Source organism: Lithobates pipiens, unplaced genomic scaffold, assembly GCF_037356315.1.
Source record: "Lithobates pipiens isolate NorthernLeopardFrog02 unplaced genomic scaffold, aLitPip1_a1.2 Scaffold_16, whole genome shotgun sequence".
Classification (NCBI taxonomy): Eukaryota; Metazoa; Chordata; class Amphibia; order Anura; family Ranidae; genus Lithobates; species Lithobates pipiens.
Genome location: NW_027507748.1, coordinates 421,983,637 through 422,008,388, shown reverse-complemented (window position 1 = coordinate 422,008,388; position 24,752 = coordinate 421,983,637). Strand labels below are relative to the sequence as shown.

At 41.3% G+C, this 24,752-nt stretch overlaps 1 protein-coding gene across 3 annotated transcripts in view; it reads left to right on the top strand.

Moving 5' to 3' along the window:
* FRMPD4 (FERM and PDZ domain containing 4) overlaps window positions 1–23,251 on the top strand; it is a 491,089-nt gene extending 467,838 nt beyond the window's left edge. For 2 of the 3 annotated variants that reach the window (XM_077482546.1, XM_077482547.1), the window contains 3 exons: window positions 2,350–3,393; window positions 3,664–4,920; window positions 21,413–23,251. In XM_077482546.1, coding sequence (XP_077338672.1) covers window positions 2,350–3,393; window positions 3,664–4,920; window positions 21,413–22,764 — 3,653 coding nt within the window. In that variant the 3' untranslated portion in view covers window positions 22,765–23,251. Of the gene's footprint in view, window positions 1–2,349; window positions 3,394–3,663; window positions 4,921–21,407 lie in introns of all 3 variants that reach the window. The other variant, XM_077482548.1, reaches the window with a different exon arrangement.
* The last annotated feature ends 1,501 nt before the right edge of the window (window positions 23,252–24,752 follow it).

Here is a 24,752-nt window from a genome sequence, read left to right as displayed (position 1 = left end):
AAGGCTTGTGCTGAAATGCATCTGCTTGTCGTTTTTATACTTGTCATGATACAATAAAGAGCAAAGATGATATATCCAGAGTGCCGGCTTAGCTTCAGTTATTTTCTTTCAACAATGGCTTTCTTTTTGCCACTCTTCCATAAAGGCCAGATTTGTGGAGTGTTTGATTAATAGTTGTCCTGTGGACAGATTCTCCCACCTGAACTGGGGATCTCTGAAGCTCCTCCATAGTTACCATGGGCCTCTTGGCTGCTTCTCTGATTAATTTCTCCTTGCCCGGCCTGTCAGTTTTGGTGAGCGGCCATGTCGTGGTAGGTTTGCAGTTTTGCCATACTCTTTCCATTTTTGGATGATGAGTTGAACAGTGCTTTGTGAGATGTTCAAAGCTTGGGATATTTTTGTTATAACCTAACCCTGCTTTAAACTTCTTCACAACTTTATCCCTGACCTGTCTGGTGTGTTCCTTGGCCTTCATTATGCTGTTTGTTCACTAAGGTTCTTTAACAAACCCCCGAGGGCTTTACAAAACAGCTATATTTATACTAAGAATAAATTACAAACAGGTGGACTGTATTTACTAATTAGGTGAATGCGGAAGGCAATTGGTTCCCCTATGCATGCCAAACTTTTCAGATATTTATTTGTAAAAAAAGATTGAAAACCATTTATAATTTTCCTTCCACTTCACAATTATGTGCCACTTTGTGTTGGTCTATCACATATAATCCCAATAAAATACATTTACTTTTTTTGGTTGTAACATGACAAAACCTGGAACATTTCAAGGGGTATAAATACTTTTTCAAGGCATTGTATAGCGGGAGATAAGCCCAGCAAATCATTTACAACTATGAACAGAATATCTAGTCATGGACCTTGAGTGAAAATATAGAAGAGAACCTGAGTACCATAAAAACAACTTTATTATGTACCATTAAAAATATAATACACAACATTAAAAAATGGAGAGTCATTTTTATTGTTATGTAATATATATATATATATATATATATATATATATATATATATATATGTATTCTCAGTAAAGTAATAAACCAGCTATCTTTAACCCTGTACAAATATGTACAGAATATGTAGTCATGGACTTTGTGTGAAAATAAATAAATAAATATATATATATATATATATATATATATATATATATATATATATATATATATATATATATATATATATATTTATTTATTTTCACACAAAGTCCATGACTACATATTCTGTACATATTTGTACAGGGTTAAAGATAGCTGGTTTATTACTTTACTGAGAATACAGTACAGGCCTGAACTGCTATATTTCAGGTTACACAAAGTTGAATGAGTCAGCAGAATGACTCAGAGGAGACCCACATACTCCTGCTTTTCCCTAAGCAGTGTTATTGCCATCTAAATCATCAGAAAGAGAAATTGAAATGTGCAGAGCCATCATTAAACATTCTTATTACACAACCCCCAGCCTGTCTCTCACAACTGCTAGGTGCAGTAAGAGACAGGCTGGCCCTCAGGAGGCTGGAAACACTATCCAGCCAGGTTGGTGGTCAATTCAACTTGAAATGGGAACTGAAAGCTGTATTTACATTTTTCATTTCATGAGGAAAAATGAAGGGAGTCACACAGAGGCCTTTATGTCAAAGCAACATCATTCTTTAAATATATGGCTATACATGCTTCTGTACTTGTTCATGGGTTTGTCCCCATGCATGAAGATGTATGCTTGTGTTATCTTTCATAGGCATTGATATGTGTAGTTGCGACTTGTTCCAAGGAAAAAGTAGAGATCCAGATATAAGCATGAAACTGCCACTCACCATATCTGATCCTAGTGTTGATGCATTTATGTGAAAGCCTCAGTCAATGTCACTCTCTGGGTCATGACAGGTTCCGCCCTACCCACCGGGGGCTTAATCCCCAGTGGGTGGGATGCAACATGTCAGGTGGCATGGCCCGAGGAGCAGCATTAACTGAGGCTTTCACATGAATGCACCTACACTTGGATTGGCTATGGTGAGCAGTGGTTTCATGCTTTTATGTTTCATTGCTCACTGGTGGGTGAGTTTTTCTTACACTGGCATTCCTGCTATCCTGAGTGCCAATGAGGCCTTACACCTCAGCTTGGAGTGGCACCACCAATCACTAATGGTGTTATAGCAGATATCCAGATGTTACATTGTTCTAGAGCTCTTTACCCCAATTTTTTTTTAACTATTATTTCTCTTATGACGACCTAAAATACTCTTGATCAGTGAGAGATTTAGTCAGGGATTTAGTCAGAATATATTTGTATAATAACATTTCCATGTTGCTAACATGACTTTATTTGTTTCTTTCTTAGGAAATGAAATTCGAACTAAACCTAATTATCACGATTGTGATTGGAATTACTTACCAAAATCTTCAATATTTGCTTACGAAGAAAATCAGGAACCACAACAAATATTTGTAGACTTAAAACAAAGGAATATGGAGGTCTCAGAAAGTTCATTACATCACAAAGATCACCGAAGCTTGTACATAGAAACTACATTTAATTCAGGAGAACTTGATCAGCAGCTAACCAAACAATGCGATCATATTGACTTAGAGAAAAGCCTTGGTATTAGCCAGCCATTACTTTCTCTCTCAGGGCTGGAACACTCTAGCACAGCACAAGACTCTCCCAGGAGTGCAAAAGTGTCTTTTATATTTGGGGACCATAACCTGGACACTATAAACCCTCAGACACTTGGCTATGAGAGATTGCTGGATGAAAGCCCTGAAATGTTAGATAAGCAAAGTGTAATTTACTTAAACAATGCCAATGACATTAAAGACTTAGACTTAGCGTCAGATGCCGAAAGCATTCATTTTGCTGCTAATGCTGTTTATGCAAATATATCTGAGAGTAAAATCTTTGGAAACACAGAAGGAATTGAAGAGCCCCTTCTGTTACATGACATATGTTATTCTGAAACCACAGATGATGTTGAGGACGAAGATGAGGCAAGTTGTGAGGAAGATATTATGGTTCCAGAGGATAATAGAACAGATATACTTAGCATGTCAGGATCCAGTGATGATATCATTGATCTGACCTCACTTCCACCACCTGAAGGAGATGACAATGAAGATGATTTTTTGTTGCATTCCTTGAACATGGCTATTGCCGCCCCTCCTCCTGGTTTCAGAGACAGCTCGGATGAAGAAGACTGTCAGAATCAGTCTGCTTCAGGTGTCAGTGTGTCTGTTGATGACATCCCTGTCTCTCTAATAGATGCTGTTCCAACAAACACAGACGAAAAATGCGAGACAACCCTGGATGAAGCAGTAGTAGTTTCAAATCTACAAGCAATGCAAGATTTGGCTGTGTCGGAGGAAATCCAAGCAGATGACACCTCAGGTTCTTTCACCATTGTGACATTTATTCATTAATGTACAGACCCATTCCATCCCTTTGAGCCCTCTTTTTTTTTTATTTATAAACCTTCAAACCAACCCTCATTTTATCCACAAGATATTTTTTTATGATTTCAATTTTTTTTTTAATTATGAAACACCTATGTTTCTTAGAAAGGTATGCTTACAGTTGGTTTAATCATGTTATCACACCAAAAAATATTGCTGTGTTGGTATAATACATTAACATGGTCATTTCTTTTATGGCACACAGGTGTAACAATATTAAGAGCGTACAGTCCCGAATCATCATCGGATTCTGGTAATGAAACAAACTCCTCTGAAATGACAGAGAGCTCGGAACTGGCCTCTGCCCAGAAACAAGCAGACAATCCTTCTCGAATTATTTTTCCAACTGGTGAAGGTTACCAGCCACTGATAGCAGAGCAGACTGAATTTTCTCTAGCCAAAAACCAAGCTGGATGTATGTCTCTTAAATCTTCCTCTTCCTTAGTGAATCGGCAAGCAGTGGAACTCCAATCAAAAGCTGTGCCTTCAAAACAAATGCTTAATTCTGATAACATAGAAATGGAACCAGAAACCATGGAGACAAAATCTGTCACCGACTACTTTAATAAAATGCAAATGGGGTCCTTGGTGTACTGCAAAAGAAAAAATAAACCAGATGCAGAAATGAAAACGCATTTTGACGTAAATGTTACTGTCAAAAACCAAGCAGGTAAACGAGCAGAAAATGATGGGGAAATGAAAGCAAAACTAGAAATGCATCCCTCTAGAGACTGTCAACAACTAAGTAATTTTAACCTGGAAAGAACTGCTTTTCGTAAAGACAATCAGCGATGGTACAACACCACTGATAAGGGAACTAGTGACCGGTTACCATCAGGAACAACCTATGCTAAGACATTGCCAAGGCTTTCTGGTGTAGCAAACAGCAAAAATGAAAATAATAGCAAGGACGACATAAATATTGAAACTGCGCTTTCTGAACATGAGGATATATTTATTTCCAATGCAAACTTCATTTCTTCTTCCAAAGAACTTGGTCAGTCTGATGCTGATGACACCTCTACAGAGAATATTTCTAAATTAGCAGATACAGATCAGAGCATAAACAGGATTTGTGAGTATCACATCGTCAAGAATATGTCATCACTTCAGAGTGAAGGACACTTTTCTCTGCAGAGCTCCCAGTGTTCATCTATGGATGCTGGATGCAGTACTGGTAGCAGCTCATGTGCAACTCCAGTTGAATCCCCACTGTGTTTATCAGATGTTAAGCATATTCTGTCTGACACACCGGTAAAGAGTGGAAATTATGTAAGCCCTGATGAGAGACAGTCGATTCTTCCAAACCACGGGGGAACATCATATCCAGAGCTGCATCAACAAGGTGACACTTCTTGTCACAGGATCAATGTTTCTGCACATACATCAGTGAATGCAGACCCAATGTTTGGAACTTTAAGAGATGGAAGTCATCGGATTTCTAAAATTAAAGAAACCACAGGTACATCACTAACTGATATACACACTATGAGGGGTTTTGTAAGGGCAAACTGTAAATTTGAATGCATGGGTTTATACTGTATTTTATATACCATCTCCTACAAATTCATATGCGTATATGTCTATTTTTTCAGCATGGGGAACCTCTACTACTAGCATAGTTGACAAAGTAAAAATGTCATAGAGCAGGTTTATTTAAGGAAAAGTTCTTTCTGCACTCCTGTGACCCGTTTTCAGCAGACAGCATGCTGCAGCCCGCTGTCGCTTAACGTCACAGCCAGTCCAGGCTTGAAAAAGATTATGACTATATGGTTGGGATCTGCCCACATGCCTGGACTGGCTCCCAGTCCAGCCTCCCAGTGAGGCGATGAGAGCCTAAGCTGGCCGCTCCCACCCCCTCCACAGCCCAGCGTTCCAGTGAGTGCAAGGGGGGCAGAGCAGACAGCGATGACTGACAGTCACCAACTCTGCATCCACCTAGGTATATATGATTCTAAAAAAAATCCCATACTTCTAATTTAAGGTACTACTTTTGCCTCCACAGTGATGCCTACCTCCCCACTAATACCATTGGAGTCAATAGAAAAATATATCCTTCCAGCTATGGGACATAAACATTCTGCAAACTCCTCCTCACTTACCACAATGCAATGAATATACCCTAAGTGACTGATCACCAAGTTCAATGGTGGGAGGGTGTAACATTTATTGTATGGATTAGAACACCTGTGATATTTTTATTGCTGTTTGTGTCCCTATTAGGAAGATTTGTCCTGTTTACTGTTAATACTGAAAGTGAAAGGAAATCCTGTATTTTGGGTTGTACCCAGAACAGTAATAGAGGGGACATCTTCCCATGGGGACATTAGTTCTGTTGAGATGGATGACAACCTGGAATTGCCTAATTCTGAAGGGATTATCTGTCACTTCCTGTTTTGGCTATGGAACAGGAAGTTAAGAGAAATTTCCCCAATGGTACATGGCACAAAAATAAAAAGTACTTAACAGGGGTTATAACTAGAGTTGCAACATTTACAGAAATTTTGAAGCAATGAGGAAAAAAAACTATTGTTTTCGGAAAATTGGAAAAAATAGTAAAATTGGAAAAACAAAAATTCAGTGTGGAGTAGTTTTGCAAATTGAAATAATTTTGATTTTCAGGTGTCATTGTATCTATAAATGAAGGTATCGTGTATTTTTGTGAAGCAGTAGTTTGCTTGCTTGAAGGTGTTGCTGGTGGGGAAATGCTTTGTGATAATCTAGAAGCAGCAGAAAGAGTGTTTCTGGAATGAGAACTTTGGAGGGAAAAGCCACTTGCACTTTTATTCTGGTTCGTCATTTAATTCCATAAAGTTTTTATTTTATTTCTTTAGGGCACCTTTGGTATGCCAGGATGTGTTTTTGTCATCCTTGTAGCATTTCTAAAAGAATATTTCTTCTCACAATATTTGCACATGAGAATTATAGTGTTACTTGAATTGTCTTCAGCTGAGCCTGAGAGAACTTGCAAAAATGTAAGCCTTTAGATAAAATCACAGAAATCTTTTATTAAGGTCTTCATGTTATATAGTTTGAATACCATATCATAGATGTACTATTTATCATTGTAAAAGAACATATTACACTCCTCTTTTTTCCCACTTTTTCAGTATTTTTTTTTTCAGGCCTTTCTATCTCTAGTTATAACCCTTCCTTAAGGCCCATACACACGATCAGACTTTTTGACAACAAACATGCAAATTAGCTGTTTTGGAGCAACATCCGACCGTGTGTACGCTCCATTGGACAAACTTTTTTGGCTTTCATCGGACTTTTGTTGGCTGTGCGAACGGACAAACTTTCTGGCAACAAAAGTCCGATGGAGCAAAGTCTGATCGTGTGTACAGAAAACCATAGGAGTTTTGTACAAAGTACAAACAGGCATGCTCAGAACCAATGCAAAAGATCAGACAACAATACAGAAGTTGACCAAAGGTGGCAGTAAAGAGCAGAAAAACCACGTGATTTGGTGAAAGTTGGCTGAAAAAGTCCTGCTGTGTGTATGCAATACAAGTTCAGGGCCGATGCCCTTTGTACAAAAATCCAAGGGAAAGTTTGTACAAAGTCCTATCGTGTGTATGAGGCTTTACTCTATCCAAAAAGAAAAAAAAGTTGTGCCTTTAGTTCTATTTTAACCCCTTTAATACCAGACACTTTTACCCCCTGCCTGCCCAGGCCAATTTTTTAGCTTTTAGCGCTGTCACACTTTGAATGACAATTGCATGGTCATGCCACGCTGTACCCAAATGGAATTTTTATAATTTTTTTCACAAAAATTGAGTTTTTTTTTAACATTTTGCAAATTAATAAACTTTCTTCATACATTTAGGCCAAAATGTAGACTGCAACATTTCTTTGCTGAAAATAACCCAAATCAGTGTATTCTATTTACTCTGTAGGAAAGTTATAAAGTCCACAATCTATGGTATAAAATTAAATATCTGAAAAATCCTTATGTACTTATGGCATATCTCATTTCTTGAGGTCCAAAAATGCCAGGACAGTACACATTTCCCCCAAATTACCCCTTTTTAGAAATCAGATAGTCCAAAATATGTAGTGAGAGGCATGGCAAGCATTTTAAAGTTGTAATTTTTTTGTCACAACTTTTTGGAAAATGAAGAAATGGAAAAAAAAATGTTTAAAAATATATAACTGGTGTAGTGTGAAGTGAAATAAGTATTTGATCCCCTATCAATCAGCAAGATTTATGGCTTCCTGGTGTCCTCTATACAAATAATGATCTGAGATTAGGAGCACTCTCTTAACCACTTCAGCCCCGGACCATTTTGCTGGTCAAAGACCAGACCACTTTTTGCGATTCGGCACTGCGTCGCTTTAACTGACAATTGCACGGTCGTGCGATGTGGCTCCCAAACAAAATTGGCGTCCTTTTTTCCCACAAATAGAGCTTTCTTTTGGTGGTATTTGATTACCCCTGCGGTTTTTATTTTTTGCGCTATAAACAAAAATAGAGCGACAATTTTGAAAAAAACGCATTATTTTTTACTTTTTGTTATAATAAATCTCCCCCAAAAGTATATAAAAACAAATTTTTTTCCCTCAGTTTAGGCCGATATGTATTTTTCTACATATTTTTGGTAAAAAATCGCAATAAGCGATTATTGATTGGTTTGAGCAAAAGTTATAGCATTTACAAAATAGGGGATAGTTTTATGGCATTTTTATTAATATTTTTTTTTTACTAGTAATGGCGGCGATCAGCGATATTGTGACTGCGACGTTATGGTGGACACATCAGACATTTCTGACACATTTTTGGGACCATTGTAATTTATACAGCAATCACTGCTATATAAATGCAGTGATTCCTGTGTAAATTACACTGGCAGTGAAGGAGTTAACCAGTGGGTGGCAGTGTAGGGGTTAAGTGTTCCTAGGGGTGTGTTACTAACTGTTGGGGGCTGGGCTTTAACCACTTCCCGAACAGCGCACGACGATGTACGTCGACAGAATGGCACGGGCAGGCATATTGGGGTACAAGTACGTCAAATAATCAATGCCGCCCTGCCATCGGGTGCGCGCCGCCGGCGGCGCGCTCCCGCGCTGGTCGGGACCCCCGGGAGTCCGCTCGCAGGACCCGTGGACTCGATCGCCGCGGGCATCCCCGCGATCGTCTCACGGAGCGGCCGAATGGAGGAAATGCCGTGTAAACAGCATTTCTCCATTCTGCCTAGCAACTAGTGACGCTGATCTCTGCTCCATGTGATTGGAGCAGAGATCAGTATTCACTAAATGAAAGCCCAACCCCCCCACAGTTAGTAACACACCCCTAGGAACACTTAACCCCTACACTGCCACCCACTGGTTAACCCCTTCACTGCCAGTGTCATTTACACAGGAATCACTGCATTTATATAGCAGTGATTACTGTATAAATGACAATGGTCCCAAAAATGTGTCAAAAATGTCCGATGGGTCCCCCACAATGTCGCAGTCACAATAAAAATCGCTGATCGCCGCCATTACTAGTAAAAAAAAAAATAATAAAAAATTATTAATAAAAATGCTATAAAACTATCCCTATTTTGTAAACGCTTTTGTAACTTTTGCGCAAACCAATCAATAATCGCTTATTGCGATTTTTTTACCAAAAATATGTAGAATACGTATCGGCCTAAACTGAGGGAAAAAAATGTGTTTTTATATATTTTTGAGGGATATTTATTATAACAAAAAGTAAAAAATAATGCGTTTTTTTTCAAAATTGTCGCTCTATGTTTGTTTATAGCGCAAAAATTAAAAACCGCAGGGGTGATCAAATACCACCAAAAGAAAGCTCTATTGGTGGGGAAAAAAGGACATCAATTTTGTTTGGGAGCCACGTCGCACGACCGCGCAATTGTCAGTTAAAACGAAGCAGTGCCGAATCGCAAAAAGTGGTCTGGTCTTTGACCAGCAAAATGGTCCGGTCTGCAAGTGGTTAATTTAGTGAACACTGATCTCTGCTCCAATCACATGGAGCAGAGATCAGCGTCACTAGTTGCTAGGCAGAACGGGGAAATGCTGTTTACAACGGCATTTCCTCCTTCAGCCTCCCCGTGAGACGATCGCGGGTATGCCCGCAGCGATCGAGTCTGCGGGACCCGCAACTGGACCCACGGGGGTCCCGACCAGCATGCGAGTGCGCTGCCGAAGGCGCACTCGCGATGGCAGGGCGGGATTAAAGATTGGACACCTGTCCACAGAAGCAATTAATCAGCTGTTCAAGGATGTCAGGGATAAGATTGTAGACCTACACAAGGCTGGAATGGGCTACAAGACTATCACCAAGCAGCTTGGTGAGAGGGTGACAACAGTTGGTACGATTATTCACAAATGGAAGAAACACAAAATAACTGTCAATATCCCTCGGTCTGGGGCTCCATGCAAGATCTCACCTCGCAGAGATTCAATGATTATGAGAATGGTGAAGAATCATCCCACAACTACATGGGAGAATCTTGTCAATGATCTCAAGGCAGCTAGGACCATAGTCACCAAGGAAACAATTGATAACACACTATGCCGTGAAGGACTGAAATCCTGCAGCGTTCCACAAGGTCCCCCTGCTCAAGAAAGCACATGTTCAGGCCTGTCTGAAGTTTGCTAATGAACATCTAAATGATTCAGGAGAACTGGGTGAAAGTGTTGTGGTCAGATGAGACCAAAATCTAGCTCCTTGGCATCAACTCAACTCACCGTGTTTAGAGGCGGAGGAATGCTGCCTATGATCCCATGAACACCACCCCCACTGTCAAACATGAAGGTAGAAACATTATGCTTTGGGGGTGTTTTTCTGCTAAGGGGACAGGACAACTTCGCCGCATCAAAGGGATGATAGACGGGGCCTTGTACCATCAAATCTTGGTTGAGAACCTTCTTTCCTCAGCCAGGTCATTTAAAATGGGTAATGGATGGGTATTACAGCATGACAATGACCCAAAACACTTGGCCAAGGCAACAAAAGAGCTCAAGAAGAAGACCATTAAGGTCCTGGAGTGGTATAGCCAGTCTCCAGACCTTAATCCCATAGAAAATAGGTGGAGGGAGCTGAAGATTAGAGTTCGAGCCTCGAAACCTTAATGATTTGGAGAGGATCTGCAAAGAGGAGTGGGACAAAATCCCTCCTGAGATGTGTGCAAACCTGGTGGCTAACTACAAGAAATGTCTGACCTCTGTGATTGCCAACAAGGGTTTTGCCACCAAATACTAAGTCATGTTTTGCAAAGTGGTCAAATACTTATTTCTCTCATTAAATGCAAATCAATTTAAAACTTTTTTGAAATGTGTTTTTCTGGAAATTGTTGTTATTCTGTCTCTCACTGTTAAAATAAACCTACCATTAAAATTGTAGACTGTCTTGACTTGAGAACCAAAATTGTGTAAAAATATCAACAATCTCAAGGTTACAAGTCCATCTCCAGAGATCTAGATTTGCCTTTGTCCACAGTGCTCAACGTTATCAAGAAGTTTGCAACCCATGCCAGTGTATCTAATCTCTCTAGGCGTGGACAGAAGAGAAAAATTGATGAAAGGTTGCAACGCAGGATAGTCCGGATGGTGGATAAGCAGCCCCCAAACAAGTTACAAAGAAATTCAAGCTGTCCTGCAGGCTCAGGTAGCATCAGTGTCAGCGCAAACTATCCGTCGACATTTAGATGAAATTAAACGCTATGGCAGGAGGACACCACTGCTGACACAGAGACATAAAAAAGCAAGACTATAGTTTGCCAAAATGTACTTGAGTAAGCCAAAATCCTTCTGGGAAAATGTCTTGTGGACAGAGGAGACCAAGATAGAGCTTTTTGGTAAAGCACATCATTCTACTGTTTACCGAAAATGGAATGAAGCCTACAAAGAAAAGAACACAGTACCTACAGTGAAATATGGTGGGGGTTCAATGATGTTTTGGGGTTGTTTTGCTGCCTTTGGCACTGGGTGCCTTGAATGTGTACAAGACATCATGAAATCTGAGGATTACCAAAGGATTTTGGGTCGCACTGTAGAGCCCAGTGTCAGAAAGCTGGGTTTGCGTCCGAGATCTTGGGTCTTCCAACAGGACAATGACCCCAAACATATGTCAAAAAGCATCCAGAAATGGATGGCAACAAAGTGCTGGAGAGTTCTAAAGTGGCCAGCAATGATCCCATTGAACACCTGTGGAGAGATCTTAAAATTGCTTTTGGAAAAAGGCGTCCTTCCAATAAGAGAGACCTGGAGCAGTTTGCAAAGGAGGAGTGGTCCAAAATTCCAGATGAGAGGTGTAAGAAGCTTATTGATGGTTATAGGAGTTATTTTTTCCAAAGGGTGTGCAACCAAATATTAAGTTAAGGATGCCAAGAATTTTGACCAGCCCATTTTTGGAGTTTTGTGTGACATTATGTCCAATTTGCTTTTTTTCCTCCCTTTTTTTGTTTTGTTCCAATACATAAAAAGGGAATAAACATGTGTATAGCAAAAAATGTGTTACTGCAATACTTTTCTGTGAGAAATACTTGATTTTCTGGAAAAATTTCTGGGGTGCCAGCAGTTTCGGTCATGACTGTATATATACAGCCCTCAAAAATTCCACTCGCCTGCTCGCATTTTGCGAGTGGATTTTGAGGGCTGGCGAGCTATGGCTGCCTGGGAGTCGGGGGATGAGCACTGCCGGCAGGCGGGTTGTATGGGAGCCATTCTCCCAGCGATTTGAGGGGAAGAGAGAGGAGAGCTGCTGCCCAGATGATCAGAGCACCGGGAACAAATCCTGTCCATCCAATCCTGGGATGGGTGATCTGTCTATCAAAGTTCCCTGGACAAGGGGGAGGAGCTGTATTTGGCGGCACGCAGCGGGGAACACACAGCTATTGAAATGAAAGCTGTTATGTTCCCGGCGCTCTGATCATCCGGGAGACAGCTCTCCTCTCTCTCCCCCTGCACAGGTAGGCTGCATTGGGGACACAGGCTGCATTGGAGACACAGGCTGAATTGGCAGGCACAGGCTGCATTAGTGGCACAGGCTGCACTGGCAGATGCAGTCTGTATTTGCAGACACAGGCTGCATTAGTAGGCGTAGGCTGCATTGGTGGACACGGCAGGCTGCATTGGTGACCACGGACAGGCTGCATTGGTGGACACGGGCAGGCTGTATTTGTGGGCATGGATAAAGTTGTTGTTAATATTTATTTTTATAACTTAATTCTGCATAAAACATTTAAGTGTCATTTCACAAGATAATTTATGAGGGCGTGCCTAGGGGCGAGGCAGGGTAGGGGTTAGGCGGGGCAACTGGTTGCGAGTAACCATTGAGGCCTAGCTAGTAGTCAGGACGTGAAATTTTGAGCCCTGTGTATATATATATATATATATATATATATATATATATATATATATATGCGTGTGTGTGTGCTCATAAGTTTACATACCCTGGCAGAATTTATGATTTCTTGGCCATTTTCCAGAGAATATGTATGAAAACACAAAAACGTTTCTTTCACTCATGGTTAGTATTTGACTGAAGCCATTTATAATCAATCAACTGTGTTTACTCTTTTTAAATCATAATAAAAAAGAAACTACCCAAATTACCTTGAGCAAAAATTTACATACCCTGGTGACTTTGGCCTGATAACATGGACACAAGTTGACACAAAGGGGTTTGAATGGCTATTAAAGGTAACCATCCTCCCCTGTGATCTGTTTGCTTGTAATTAGTGTGTATATATGTTTAAAAGGTCAATCCATTTCTGAACTCCTGACAGAACCTTGCATCTTTCATCCAGTGCTGACGTTTCTGGATTCCGAGTCATGGGGAAAGCAAAAGAACTGTCAAAGGATCTGTGGGAAAAGGTAGTTGAAATGTATAAAACAGGAAAGGGATGTAAAAACATATCCAAGGAATTGAGAATGCCAATCAGCAGTGTTCAAACTCTAATCAAGAAGTGGAAAATGAGGGGTTCTGTTTCAACCAAACCATGGTCAGGTAGACCAACTAAAATTTCAGCCACAACTGCCAGGAAAATTGTTCAGGATGCAAAGAAAAACCCACAAATAACTTCAGGTGAAATACAGGACTCTCTGAAAACATGTGGTGTGGCTGTTTCAAGATGCACAATAAGGAGGCACTTGAAGAAAGATGGGCTGCATGGTCGAGTCACCAGAAGAAAGCCATTACTACGCAAATGCCACAAAGTATCCGGCTTACAATACGCTAAACAGCACAGAGACAAGCCCCAAACCTTCTGGCACAAAGTCATTTGGAGTGATAAGACCAAAATTGAGCTTTTTTGGCCACAACGATATATTTGGAGAGGAGTCAACAAGGCCTACGATGAAAGGTACACCATTTCTACTGTGAAACACGGAGGTGGATCGCTGATGTTTTGGGGATGTGTGAGCTACAAAGGCACATGAAATTTGGTCAAAATTGATGGCAAGATGAATGCAGTATGTTATCAAAAAATACTGGAGGAACATTTGCATTCATCAGCAGGAAACTGCGCATGGGAGGTACTTGGACATTCCAACATGACAATAACAAAAGGCAAAATCGACCTGTCATTGGCTACAGCAGAATAAAGTGAAGGGTCTAAAGAGGCCATCTCAGTCTCCTGACTTCAATATCATTGAGCCACTCTGGGGAGATCTCAAACGTGCAGTTCATTCAAGACAGCCCAAAAATTTACAGGAACTGGAGGCTTTTTGCCAAGAGGAATGGGCAGTTTTACCATCTGAGAAGATAAAGAGCCTCATCCACAAATAACACAAAAGACTTCAAGCTGTCGTTGATGGTAAAGGGGACAATACACGGTATTAAGAACTGGGGTATGTAAACTTTTGATCAGGGTCATTTCGGTAGTTTCTGTTGCCATTATGATTTAAACAGAGTAAACACAGTTGATTGATAATAAATGGCTTCAGTCAAACACTAACTACGAGTGAAAGAAAAGTTTTTGTGTTATCATTCCTAGTGTCTGAAAAATGGTCAAGATATCATAAATTCTACCAGGGTATGTAAACTTATGAACACAACTGTGTATAGTGCCTTGAAAAAGTATTCATACCCTATATTCATGAAATTTTCCACATTAACCAATACAGATGAATGGTTTTCCAGATAGGAATTGATTCTGTCGGAAAGATTTAATGTTCTAGGTCCGGCAGACTTTTTGAAAAAAAAAAGTCAGCTGAAGCCCACACACGAACGGAATATCCGATGAAATGATTCCGTCTGACTTTTTCTGCCGGAAAGTCCGGTCGTATGTACATAACGTATGTACGGCATAAGAAATGAGTCCCCTACCACCAGAATCTGTCTTTCCTTTCCCCTGGCTTTCTCCCACCCTCACTGAAGGAGTTATTCCCCTGGCAGCTAGGGGAGTCAATCAGCTCCAGCAGTGCTAATCTATGACTGGTTTTGCCAATTTTACTCAAAGGGGCGTACTTATTGGGATGTTCCAGCCCAGGACTGGCATCCCTGGCACTTTTCCCTCTATCCTTTCTGACTGTCACCCACCTACCCTGCTTTGGTGTCTGCCCCTCATCTCCACCCACCTCTGTGCTGGCCCCTGCTGGGTACGATACCAACTCTCCTTTATTATAGAGCAGTGGTTTTCAACCTGGGGGTCGGGACTCAGGGAGCGTTAAATGTCCATGGGTTAGGGGCACAAATTACTTGTCTTTCCTTGGGTGCTGACAACCCATGCTATGAAAATAATTTTACTGTTAGGGGTTCCCACAACTTGGGAAATTTTATCAAGGGGTCACGGCACTAGAAAGGTTGAGAACCACTGGTATAGAGTGTCTTCTCAGTGTTGATAGTTGCTTCTCTAGATTCAGAACCTGGGCTTCCAGGGTAGCAGCGTGCTTACATTTTGCACAGCAGTATTCGCCCTTGATCGGATGATCAAGGAACGCATACATACCGCAAGATGTCCACTGAGTCATATCTCCACACCCATCGGGCATCGTACCTACTAATTTAATGGGGATTGGAGGTTATACCCTGTCCAAATTAACTAATAACTAGCTTCCTGACACTAATACTCAACAATACACAGGTTCTCAACAAGACAAAACACAAGTACTCAACAATACAATACACAGGTACTCACAGTTCATGTGCACCCACAGTCCACAAACACTCACAGTCCACATGCACTCACAGCACTCGCGCACTCACAGTCCACATGCACTCACAGCACTCGCGCACTCACAGTCCATGTGCACTCACAGCACTCGTGCATTCGCAGTCTACGTGCACTCACAGCACTCGTGTACTCACAGTTCACGTGCACTCACAGCATTCATGTACTCACAGTCAACGTACACTCACAGTCCACGTGCAATCACAGCCCACGTGCACTCATAGCCTACGCGATATAAAGGGGAGCTGAGGACACTCATCAAGAGGGGATCTTTATGTGAAGTAGGAGGGGACTGTAATGTGCAGTGGGGGCTGAGGATGCTGATGTAAGAATGGGTTCAGATCTGTGCATGAGCATTAAGCATTGGGCTGCATTACCAGCAAGAAACACAGAGTAAGAAGTCCTTGACCCTTTTTTCCAAAATCACGCTGCATCAAGCCACATGGTGTTGCAGCAACATGCGGTTTGGCACATGTGAAAATGCGCCAGGGATACCGACATGATATTTGGACCTCTGCTGGAAAAAATTTTCTACTGACCGGGCCTCTGTGAATTTTATTTCAATACCCTAGTCCTAAACCCAAAGTTGGTCCCATGCTTCTCACATGACAGGTTTCCTTTACCAAAGAAATGTGCACACAACATTTTATGTTAACTTTTATCTGCTAAGAGCGGATTTGCAATTTCAGTTGATAATAAAAAGAAAGAATAAGAAGTATCCAGCACATGTAGCCTGTAGCTTTGCAAGTGTACTGCCAGTTGTTATGTTGATTGGATTTCTATTAATATCTTTCATACTTGCTTCAAAGCTTTTAATGTATTATTGGTTGGAGAGTGATTGCGGAGTTGCTGCAATACAATTATGATAGTTTCTGGAGCTGTGCCATTCAAAATAAATAAAAGAAAGACTGCAGAGTGCTGGGAGAAATCCTTCAAATTTGCACAGGATCCATCACCAGATCAGGTGTCATCACGCTACAAAATAGTAACATACTGATGGGAAATGGTGAAAAAAAAAAAACACCACCAAAAGCATAAACCATTTAAAATACAAATTAATGGATTACCATATGCACAGGAATATCAACAAAGAGCAAATCCTTATGCCCCGTACACACGAGCGGACTTTTCGACATCCAAACTCCGACGGACTGAGTCCGTCAGACTATCCGATCGTGTGTGGGCTGCAACGGACTTTAGCTTCGCTGAAGTCTGACGGACTTTAGAAATGAAGCATGCTTCAAATTTTCCCGACGGAACTCCGCCGGACCCGGTCCCCTTCGAATAATTCGCTCGTGTGTGTGCTACTCCGACGGACTAAAACCGACGCTAGGGCAGCTATTGGCTACTGTTTATGAACTTCCTACGTCGAATCCAGTCGTACGTCATCACGTTCGACTCCGTCGGAGTTTGGTGTGATGGTGTGTGGTCAAGTCCGTTCGGTCGAAAAGTCCGCCAGAACTCCGTCGGAACTCCGGCGGAACTCCTTTGGAGGTCTGTCAGACTTAATCCCTCTCGTGTGTACGGGGCATTACCCTTCTCCATAAGAAAAAAAAAAAATCACCACATTGTCATGTATTCTGCTAATGTTAAAATCCCTCCCATGTTAATTAAGGCTTGTAACTTGTACAGCATAGGATTTCATCTGTGCCCAGTCTTGCCACAAAGAGTTAATCCAGCTCTGAACAATCCTCTTATCTTTTTTCAGTGAGATAAAAATGGACAGACAGAGAAATACCAGCCAATTCTTCCCCCGTGCTGTGAGTGACAGGTGACTTACATATCTCATGCACCAGCCTTAGAGAGGCATTATGTGTAATTCCCACCCCCTCCTTTCATCCTATGTAGATTGCATAGTATGTGCACATGCGCAGGAGTGATATGGGGCCATGAGCATGGTCTGTTTCTTCACAGGACATGCTCTGCCACTCCTGTGCATGCAGTTTAGTCTTCCCTGGTGCAAGGCTCATCCTTGCAATGCCGGCTGGCCAGGGGAGTGTAGTGGTGGGCGGAGGCGTCCTCTAACGTCACAGCTCCACCCACAGATTCAGGAATATTGCGGGGCTCCACTAAGCTAAAGGGGTGAATTATAACATCTAAGGATACATGCAGGAGGCATGTATATCCTTCTAGATATGCCCTATGTTATTAACTCCTTCCCGCCGAGTGTACACATATATGTGGCCTCGGCTTTAGGGGATTGTACCGGGATGATGCCTGCAGTTGCAGGGCTCCTATCTCTACTCGCCATTTTTGTCTGCTGGATAAGCCAGTGTGGTCACCCGTGCAAGGACGGAAAGACGTGGCCACATCTCTGATCCCACCCACCACCTCTGGCTGTCCAAGGATAAGCTGCTGAGCTCCATTAAACAATGCACTAAGCATGGAAAAATCAAACCTGAACTCCAAGGAGAAAGACACAGGCTTCCCAAGCACCCTTCTCCCCCAATCCCCCTGACATGTACCTCCCTCTGAGACATTGTAAGCCCCAACACGCTACTTAGTAACCAATGGTGTCATTGGCTGGCAGGACGTTGGCAGGCAGAGGTAAAAGTGGCAAGATTTGGACAGGGATTGTATTTGGGGCTTAAAGGACAGATCTGAGTCCAGAATTATACCTAGCACCTTGGTATAAAGGGAGGGACAGATCTTGATGGAAAAGTCAAGAAAGGGGGCTTGGTGGGGAAAGAATTATTAAAAGCATAGTTTACAACGATTTACTTATAAAAATAGGTGTGACATCCACACTGATATGCCATTCAGTAAATTAGTGATGAGCAAGGAGAGTGAAAGAGGTGATATGAAGAACAGAAAGATATATTTGGGTGTCATTGGCATACAGTTGGTATTGGAAGCCATGGGAGTTTATCAATCTACCAAGAGAGAAGATACAGTATAGATAGAAGATTAGAGGGGTCAGAGAGGGGCAGAGTTTTGGTGGACTGCTAAAGAAAGGAGAAGGAGAGGAGGAAATTGAGTTGTAGGTGACGCTGAGAAAGTGCTTAGATAGGTAGGCTGAGAACCAGGAAAGTGCAGAGTGTTGGAGACCAAGGGAGAGGAGTTTTTGAGGTAGAGTAGGCGGTCAACTCAACTGTATCACAGATACCAGCAGAGAGGGTGAGACTGAAGATACATTCTGTATTGCTTTGTAGCTACCTGGATTATACACTACAAATGTCAATCAGTCAGTTGGAGACATTTGTGCAGATTTTAAGTTATTTCATTATATCACTGAGCTCTGATATTGTTGAAGGTAACCACTACAATACAGGGCACTTTCGCCCCCTTCCTTCCCAGCCCAATTTTCAGATTTCAGCGCTCTCGCAACTTCAATGACAATTGTGCGGTCATGCTACTCTGTACCCAAATTAAATTGTTATCATTTTGTTTGCACAAATAGAGCTTTTTTTTGGTGTTATTTATTAACGACTCCGATTTTTATTTTTTGCGATATAACCGAAAAAAGAGCGGAAATTTGGAAAAAAAAACAATATTTTCTTCTTTCTATTTTAAAAGAAATCCAACAAAATCGAATTTTGTCATAAAATAATCTGCTACATGTCTTTGGTAAAAAAAATTTGGTTAAGTGTATAATAATTGGTTTGTGTGATCACATATATACATATATACGCAAATGATCATGTACATATATGTGCAGGTGATCACGGACATATGTGTGCAGATAATCATTGGGACATGTGATTTTAGTGGGACTTGTGTGGGGGACATGTGTTTTTATTATTGGGGACATGTGTTTTTATTATTTGGGGACATGTGTGTTTTGGGGACATGTGTGTTTTGGGGACATGTGTGTTATGGGAACATTGTGTTCATACTGTGTGGGGACATTGTGTTTTCACTAGACTGGTGATCAGTGAGTAAAAAGCTATAAAAAACAGCTCATACTCACTGGTCATCAGCTGGCTACAACGATCTGCTCTCCTCTCCTCAGCGATGACTTCCGTGTGAGGAGAGGAGGAGTCGATTGCCTAGAAACCGGCTGTTTGTTTACATCACATGACAGCCGTGATTGGACACGGCCGTCATGTGATCAGGAGGGCCAATCACAGAGCCCTCCTGCAGATCCGAGATGCGGCGTGTCCAGGTAACACGGGCACATCGGGATCCCCCTACTTCTGATGGACGTTCAGGAACGTCCACTCAGAAGTAGAGAGCTCCCACCCGGCCGCATATGTACATTGACCGGGTGGGAAGTAGTTAAATACTCTTTAAATACTCTTTACAAGATCGAATGCTTTAGCTCAAAATTTGAAGTCCTCCTGAGCTACTAGCCAGGCCTTAAGACTTTCTTGCCACCAGTTGCTCCACCCAGCCCCTACTATTCCCCGCCCCTAAACACACCCTCATAAATCATCTCATAAAATTACAAATATTGCCAACAACTTTATCAGTGCCCATCAGTGCAGCCTCATCAGTGCCCATCAGTGCAGATTATCAATGCCCATCAGTGCAGCCCCATCAGTACAGCCTCATCAGGGCCCATCAATGCAGTCTGATTAGTGCCAATAAATGCAGGCTACCAGTGCCCACCAATGCAACCTCACCAGTGCCCATCAATGCAGACTCACCAGTGCCCATTAATGCAGCCTCACCAGCGCCTATCAATGTAGCATGATCAGTACCCATCAATGCAGCTTCACCAGTGCATGGGGATCAGAGAGAGAAGAGCCGGAGGATCACACAGAGCGGGAATCTCCCACTGTGACACAGCATGTTTTTTAATTGCCCGACAGCCGCAGTCAAGCAAAGTCCTGCCTCCTGGACTGGCTCCTATGATATATGTCACTCTAATTAAATTTCCCAGCATTTAACCAGTGTGCAATCTATCATATGAGCAGGTCCAGGAGGCGGGACTTTTGCGGGGCTCCACTAAGATCCCCACTCTGTGTGATCCGGCCAGGTCTCTCCTCTTTCTCTCCTCTCTCTTCCCCAGGTTCCTGGCCGACCGCTGGGAGGAGAATGGCTCCCATTCAGCCCCGCCTGCCGGCGGTGCCCGCCACCCTCCTCAGAGGCTACCCCACTCTCGCCCTCAAGTTTTTTCCACTCACCAAATGCCAGCATTTCTATTCTTTTCCACAGATACCTGTTCATCAATTGTGGCCAACATTTCACATTGTCATCTTTATCCCTATGATGTGTTTCTGTTATTCTAGGAAGGTGTTCCAGGGATAATATTTAGAACATTTACTGACTCTTATTGCGATTGGATTGTTTTCGCATTGCTCACTTTATTTGGAGCAAAGGTTTTCATGTTAACAACATACTTGCCAATTTGTAATTTGCATTTTAAAGCAAAACATTCAATGTGTAAAATATAAATGGAATCACAAACTATGTGGATCAATGCCATCCTACCTATTTTTTTTATGTGGTCCCTAGTGAAATTCTACACAATAGATATCCTGCTATCATTCTACCTACTTAAGAAATTATGTGTGTGTGTGTGTGTGTGTGTGTGTGTGTGTGTGTGTGGGGGGTAGCACGAACTGTGGAAGGAAAAGACTAAGGTTGCAAGTTTGCCACCTTTTCTAGGGAAACCTACCAGGTTTATGATCCACTTTCCTATTCTATGGCCCATCTTCCCAGACTAGAAAAGATCAGCCAGTTGGGGAGTATTTCCTGTGGCAGATATTCTATAAGTAAATATGTTTTTGTTGATTAACAGTTGATTTCTCCTAATTATCTTATGTAAATATAATGGAAGTATAAATGCAAATGAATAGCATAAAGCTTGTCTTTTTTTTTTAACTAGAGTTTCAGAAATGCTTAACAAATATCTCTGTTTTTCTACTACCCCTAGTGTAGCTTGGACAGAGCCTGCAAAAGGAAGACGAGGAGATGGCATGCCTGCAGCTACAGTTAAACACCCTAAAGGTGACCCTACTGCTTCATCCAGCATTTGCTCAGAATCAAATGTGCCAACTCAGAAACCAGACCCTCTCCATTTTCACCAATGGGACCAGGCATGTGCAGCAGAAATCAGTCCACACCAATATGATATCATAGGAGGAAGTTTGAAAATGCCACATAACAGAAAGGTACTGCGACGGAGCAGCAGCGTAATTACAAGATCCTCAGGCATGGATGCAAGTGACAAGAAAATTTCCTCAATAAACTTGTGCTTGGATGGAGTAGAGACAGAACCCTCCAGATCTGAAAAGCGGTTTGAGCTCCCAATGGGAAAAAAGCTGTCCAAAAGTTGTTCCCATAGTTCTGTCAATTCTATCAGTGAGAGCAAAGATGGCAAAAGGTCTACTACTGCTGGTTCTATGCAAAAGGTACAAAAACAATCAAGGTCACTCCCTCTGTTGAAATTAGATGCAAGCAATTGGAAATGTCGAGGGCCCTTTAGTTACTGCTTCCAAAACAAACGAAACAATGGTGACGAAGAAGAGGATGAATGTGAAGAGATAGACAATGGGAATAATAATGAGAGCAAAGAATTATCTTGTGTGTATGTACCACAATCACCAGCGGAAGGGCAAAAAGGAGATTTGCCCACATCAGGCGGTGGTAAAGAGCTAGAATCTCCCAGAGCCACTATAGTAATGGCCACAAAATGCATCGATAATGATCAGGTTGCTGGGCAATCTGAATTTAATGTCCAGAACATGGACTTCGATGAGAAGATTGCCAGAATAAATGCACTTAAAGAAAAAGTTTATGCAATACCTGATGGATTTCATGCTGCTCAAAGAGATGCTAATGATTTACTCTGCCTAATACGATCAAAACACTCTGGAAAGGGGGAAGATGCAATCTTGGATACTCATGACCAGGAGCTGTCTCAGTACAAACAAAGTTTGTCCTCAGAGTCAAGACAGCTTGGAAGTGCCTGCAAGAAAATGGCCGCCACAGACAAAAGCCCAGAGGAAATGCTGTCGGCCATGACCTCAAGTTTTCATATCCTTTGTTGTCTAACAGAAGCTTGCATGAGACTAGTCAAAGCTGTGAACTCTGAAACACAGCAACAAGAAATTGTAGCAAAAATAGATGAAGTGGTGCTGAACTACATCTGTTTGCTGAAGGCCGCTGAAACCACATCAGCAAAAATGTTTAATGACCCCAATGTTAAACTTATGGCTCGACATTCTAGTACTATGGCTGCCGTTGTAAGCACACTAACTCGTTCTCTTAAAACGCTTTTGAACAAATAAAGTAAGACAGTCATTTCATAGACTACCTTAATAAAGCCATACATGAACTTTACTTTACATGTGTATAGACCAATGTAAATCACATTACCTCTCTATTAGGATCTTATACATATTATCCATCCTATAGATATAAAATTGAATGAATCACTTTACTTATCAGCAACAATTGCTGGTGTAGTGCATCCTACTTTATAAAGTTAGCATTCAAAAACCTAATGAAACACAAATACTTCTCTTGCATTATCTGCAGGCACATTATATTAATATGTAACCTTTGCTGCATCTTCCTCTTTTCCTTCAGTCCATGTCATGTTAGAGCTAGGAAAAGGAACCATAATGTAAATAGACAGTATTTAATATTTTAAATTATCATTTTTAAGCTCTGAAATTATGAAATATGTTTAAATTCAAAGAAGGTCCTATGATTTACTAGAGAATATATATAAATATATATATATATATATATAATAAATTGATTTTTTTTGTTCATGCTGTGTATTTGTTATTCTTTAAAGGAAAACGGGAAGATAAATGTGTGTGGTAGGAGATTGATTTACAACCAGACCACTTGGAACTCTTTCATTCTGATTATTTACATGTGGATTTATCCAATCTACTTGAATTTCTGACCTGTGTGGTTCTCATTAGACAGATATGCATGCTGCATGCAGATATTCATTTAATGATTTAATCATCATTATTGAAGATATAGTTGGCTAAGAGTAAAGCCGGGTGGGTACACATGAGCCGAATGTTGGGGGACATTTGCCGGTTAGAAAAAAAAAAACAGCCGATATTCGGCCTGTGTGTATGTCGGTCTGTATAACCGTTCGGCCGGCTTCTGTCGGATGAGCATGCTCGAAAACCAGCATATGACCGACTCCCAATCAGTGTTCTCAGTCAATGGCAGTGAGCGCTGATTGGAGTCTTCTGCTCAGAGGGGGGAGTCCCCTATCAGAACACAACAGCTCAGCGGGGTAGATTGCTCTACTAATGTCAGATGGTTAGTACAGTGGCTCCGACCAGAGCTGACAGTTTTTTTCATGCAACCCAGTGAACTGTTAGTGTGTACCAGGCTTGAGGGCTCATACAGACAGGACATTTAAAAAATGCCAGTGCTGCTGTCAGCATAGCAGCATTAAAATCACGCTTATAGCCACATTTTTTAATAGCATTCATAAGCATTTATGCATACCTAGAAGTGGCAGGTTATGTAGTCGGTATGTGATCCGGCACAGGCGAGCCACTCTGCCGCCGTATAACTAAGTTATGTGGTCAGCAAGCGGTTAAACTGATGTAATGGCTTCTCTTTTTCAATATACATCTGCTGTCCCCTTGTGCTTTGTACAGTCCCTAAAATAAAATAAAAAGTGTGTATTTTAACAATTGCATAGGTGAAAATACACTTTAACAATGAGGGGCCCAAAACTGTACTCCATATTCAAGATGAGACCTAATAATTAATGTATAGAGATATATAATAATATACTGACACACAAATGATATTAGTTATTTTAAGATATCCTTAGCAATGGCTTTAAAAACAAAGTGCATCCAACCATGATCACCACAGGTAATCGCTAGCTGTGTGAACAGGCACGAATAACCATGGTGCAGCTATTCGTGCACATTTGTCAATTTCAATCCCAGCAATCTGCAGATTCTAGCCGCTGGAATTCATCCATGCAGACTGTGCCTAATTCATAATATATAGGAACACACAATGCAGCTACTTGCACAATAAAACTTAGGTGGTAAAGGCCCCACTTCTGTGATCACTGGGCTGAGCAGGAGAGATATTTTACTGGTCACGATGTGCCAATCTTTGATGCATGATGAATATACACTATAAAAATAAAGAGTCAAAACAATAAATCTAAATCATTAATATTATTGTGAATATTTATTATTGTGCAAAACAATACTTATGAAATGGATTTGCAATATATTGCCCTACATCTCTATGACCCAGGATGTATGTTTCATAA